Raw genomic sequence first — 2,317 nt, 5'->3', positions numbered from 1 at the left:
TTTTTCGTGTAAAAATTTAATCGTTATGGTATCTAAACGTGCCCTTGATTCTATAAAATGTACCAATGCACCGCATTTATCTACGTTAAATTTACTTTACCAAATATGTACCAATAACTGCTGTCAGTTTGGACTTTCTCTTAAGGTTATAGACTAGTTATCTGTAATGTCAGTCAACACGAACAACTGCTTAATGAAAAAGAATAAACAATTTATTGTTAATTTGTCACAAATATATTCAATATAAATGAGGATATTTTTCAAATATACAGTATTATACAGTACACAAATCCCTTCCGAAGGGAATCATCCAAACAACAGACGGTGCTGTTATAATAATTAAAAAATGCTGTGGTTCTCCGAAATTAACAAAGAGCGTTCATTGACATAAGATTCAGTAACCCACTATTTTACGCATTGACATAAATGCAAGTGAAAAGTATAGAATCTTAGTTATCCTTAGTCTGTAGTGACATAGTCCACATTAGTGATGAAAGCCCAACCTACCTTGGGTCTTATGTGTGTTGGTGCAAAACCCCATGCTGGTGCGTAAAACTTGCGCATGGTTTAAGTTTTGAGTGGACCCGGGTAGCCAGTGAGAGCTGAGCTTTAAATACCAAACAATCAACCGTGGCATCAAACTAATGCAAAGGTAGATGTCTATACTTGACAAAGGCCTATCGAGGACAGCATATCACTTCTACAAGGTAGTCTTTAATAATGTCTATCCATCCAGTCGTGATATGCAACAAAATATAGTTTTGCGGTATGGGTCAAGTTGAAACACTTCTTAGTCAACATGGAGTATGTTCTCCTTTACGTCAGGCAAGGTGATACATGCTGTATCCGACATGTGCAGCGTACAGTCCCATTGGAGATACCGGCAGCGAGTGCCTTTGAAAGTGGTGCGACCCTCCGTAAGACGAGGGGACGTGAGCACCCAGCGGAAAGGAAATCCCGAACGCCGGAGGCAGCATTGGCTTGGCTGCCATTTTCAGTTTTTCGAGTTCTGCCTCTTGGAGTCTCTTGGCTTTGGCGCGTCTGTTCTGAAACCATATTTTCACCTGGGTCTCGGTCAGATTGAGCGAACTGGAGAACTCCGCGCGCTCGGCGATGGAGAGGTACTGCTTCTGCCGAAACTTCCTCTCCAAAGCCAGGAGCTGGGACGTAGTGAAAGGTGTCCGGGGCTTTCTATTGGTCTTATGTTTTCTCAGTGGACAGGCCGGGGGACTTAACCTTCCTGTAAGAACACAAAACATTGTTAAAAACGATTCTTTCAGAGTGACAGGCCTGCATTGTATTGTTTCGATGTACACATAAAATAAAATAAACTATTACAGTGTGAATAACTTTCTACCCGAAACCCGTTATGGAACTGCAGCAGGATTTTAACGTGTGAAATATAAACGGAGTGAGAAAAAACCCAATGGTTTGTTTAAACCGCATATGTGCACTTCTAGAATTAATTAAAACGACTTTTCTGTTTAATATACAAAATGTTTTTTTGCAATCGAGTGCTGCCTATGACCGAACACAGTAGGATATATTGCAGGGGAACATTATGGAAGGATACATATAAATAAATAAAAACTTACGTGGAGAAGAAGGCGAAAAGCGAGGGCTCTGTATCCAAGAATTTCGGTCTTGACTTTCTGGACTCTCGGGTTTAACCAAGGCGTCCTCTTGCATGTTCATAATATCGCTTACTGAGAAAGGCGACCCAATAGCCAAGGAGGGGGCCGAGTTATCCAGGCTCGAAAGCGAACCTATCCTTACCCCTAGCGCCTGGGACGTCCCCGCCATAGATGATCTTTCTGGAGATTTCAAGTCTCTGTTTGGTTTCCTGTCCGCCATCAGAGCCTCTACGCTGAAGGGAAGAATCGCAACTTTAGGCTTGAGCCCTGTCTCTTCGGTCACCAGCCCTAAATTGGTCTGCATCTCGCCTCTGCCAACGAGCACCGAACGCGAGGGAACCTCTTCAGTTTTCAAGCCAACAGATAAAGCTGACATCGCAGTTATTGGGGCCATACAGGTTCGCCCTTCACATGGGGTTAAACTCCTGAATTATAGAAAAGTTGAGTCAGAGAGATTGCTAGGGTGCTCCTATGCTGAAGGCATTCTCATGTTTATCTAAAACACTGGCGAGCACTGCTATAAGACAGGCGTAGAGACGCCACTGTCCAATCAGATGTGCGGTGGGAGGGACGTAGATATTCCAGTCGAGTAGAAATCTCAGCTAAAACTGATGTGATGTAAAGCTTCGCTGTTTGACTGGCAGTGGAAAGTAAACAAAGTTAGGCTTCATTTTACAACTTAA

General features: G+C 42.9%; 1 protein-coding gene across 1 annotated transcript; it reads right to left on the bottom strand.

Annotated features, from left to right (window-relative positions):
- Positions 1-223: 223 nt before the first annotated feature.
- msx1a (muscle segment homeobox 1a) lies at positions 224-2,112 on the bottom strand. Its single transcript, XM_010880791.3, has 2 exons — positions 1,596-2,112; positions 224-1,240 (listed from the first exon to the last, which is right to left on the bottom strand). Exons 1-2 carry the CDS (start codon positions 2,026-2,028, stop codon positions 822-824), a joined length of 852 nt encoding a protein of 283 aa, XP_010879093.1. The 5' UTR covers positions 2,029-2,112; the 3' UTR covers positions 224-821.
- Between the last annotated feature and the right edge of the window lie 205 nt (positions 2,113-2,317).

The sequence above is a fragment of the Esox lucius genome, chromosome 17 (genome assembly GCF_011004845.1).
Source record: "Esox lucius isolate fEsoLuc1 chromosome 17, fEsoLuc1.pri, whole genome shotgun sequence".
NCBI classification, from domain to species: Eukaryota; Metazoa; Chordata; class Actinopteri; order Esociformes; family Esocidae; genus Esox; species Esox lucius.
The sequence above is the reverse complement of the archived record's forward strand: the minus strand, read 5'-3'. Positions and strand labels throughout refer to the sequence as shown.

What these genes read in the sequence shown, in the direction of transcription:
- msx1a (XM_010880791.3), bottom strand. Translation starts at nt 2,028, where the DNA reads ATGGCCCCAATAACTGCGATGTCAGCTTTATCTGTTGGCTTGAAAACT. An exon ending in CTTTTCGCCTTCTTCTCCAC is followed by an intron (nt 1,241 to 1,595) that starts GTAAGTTTTTAT and finishes GTGTTCTTACAG; the next exon opens with GAAGGTTAAGTCCCCCGGCC.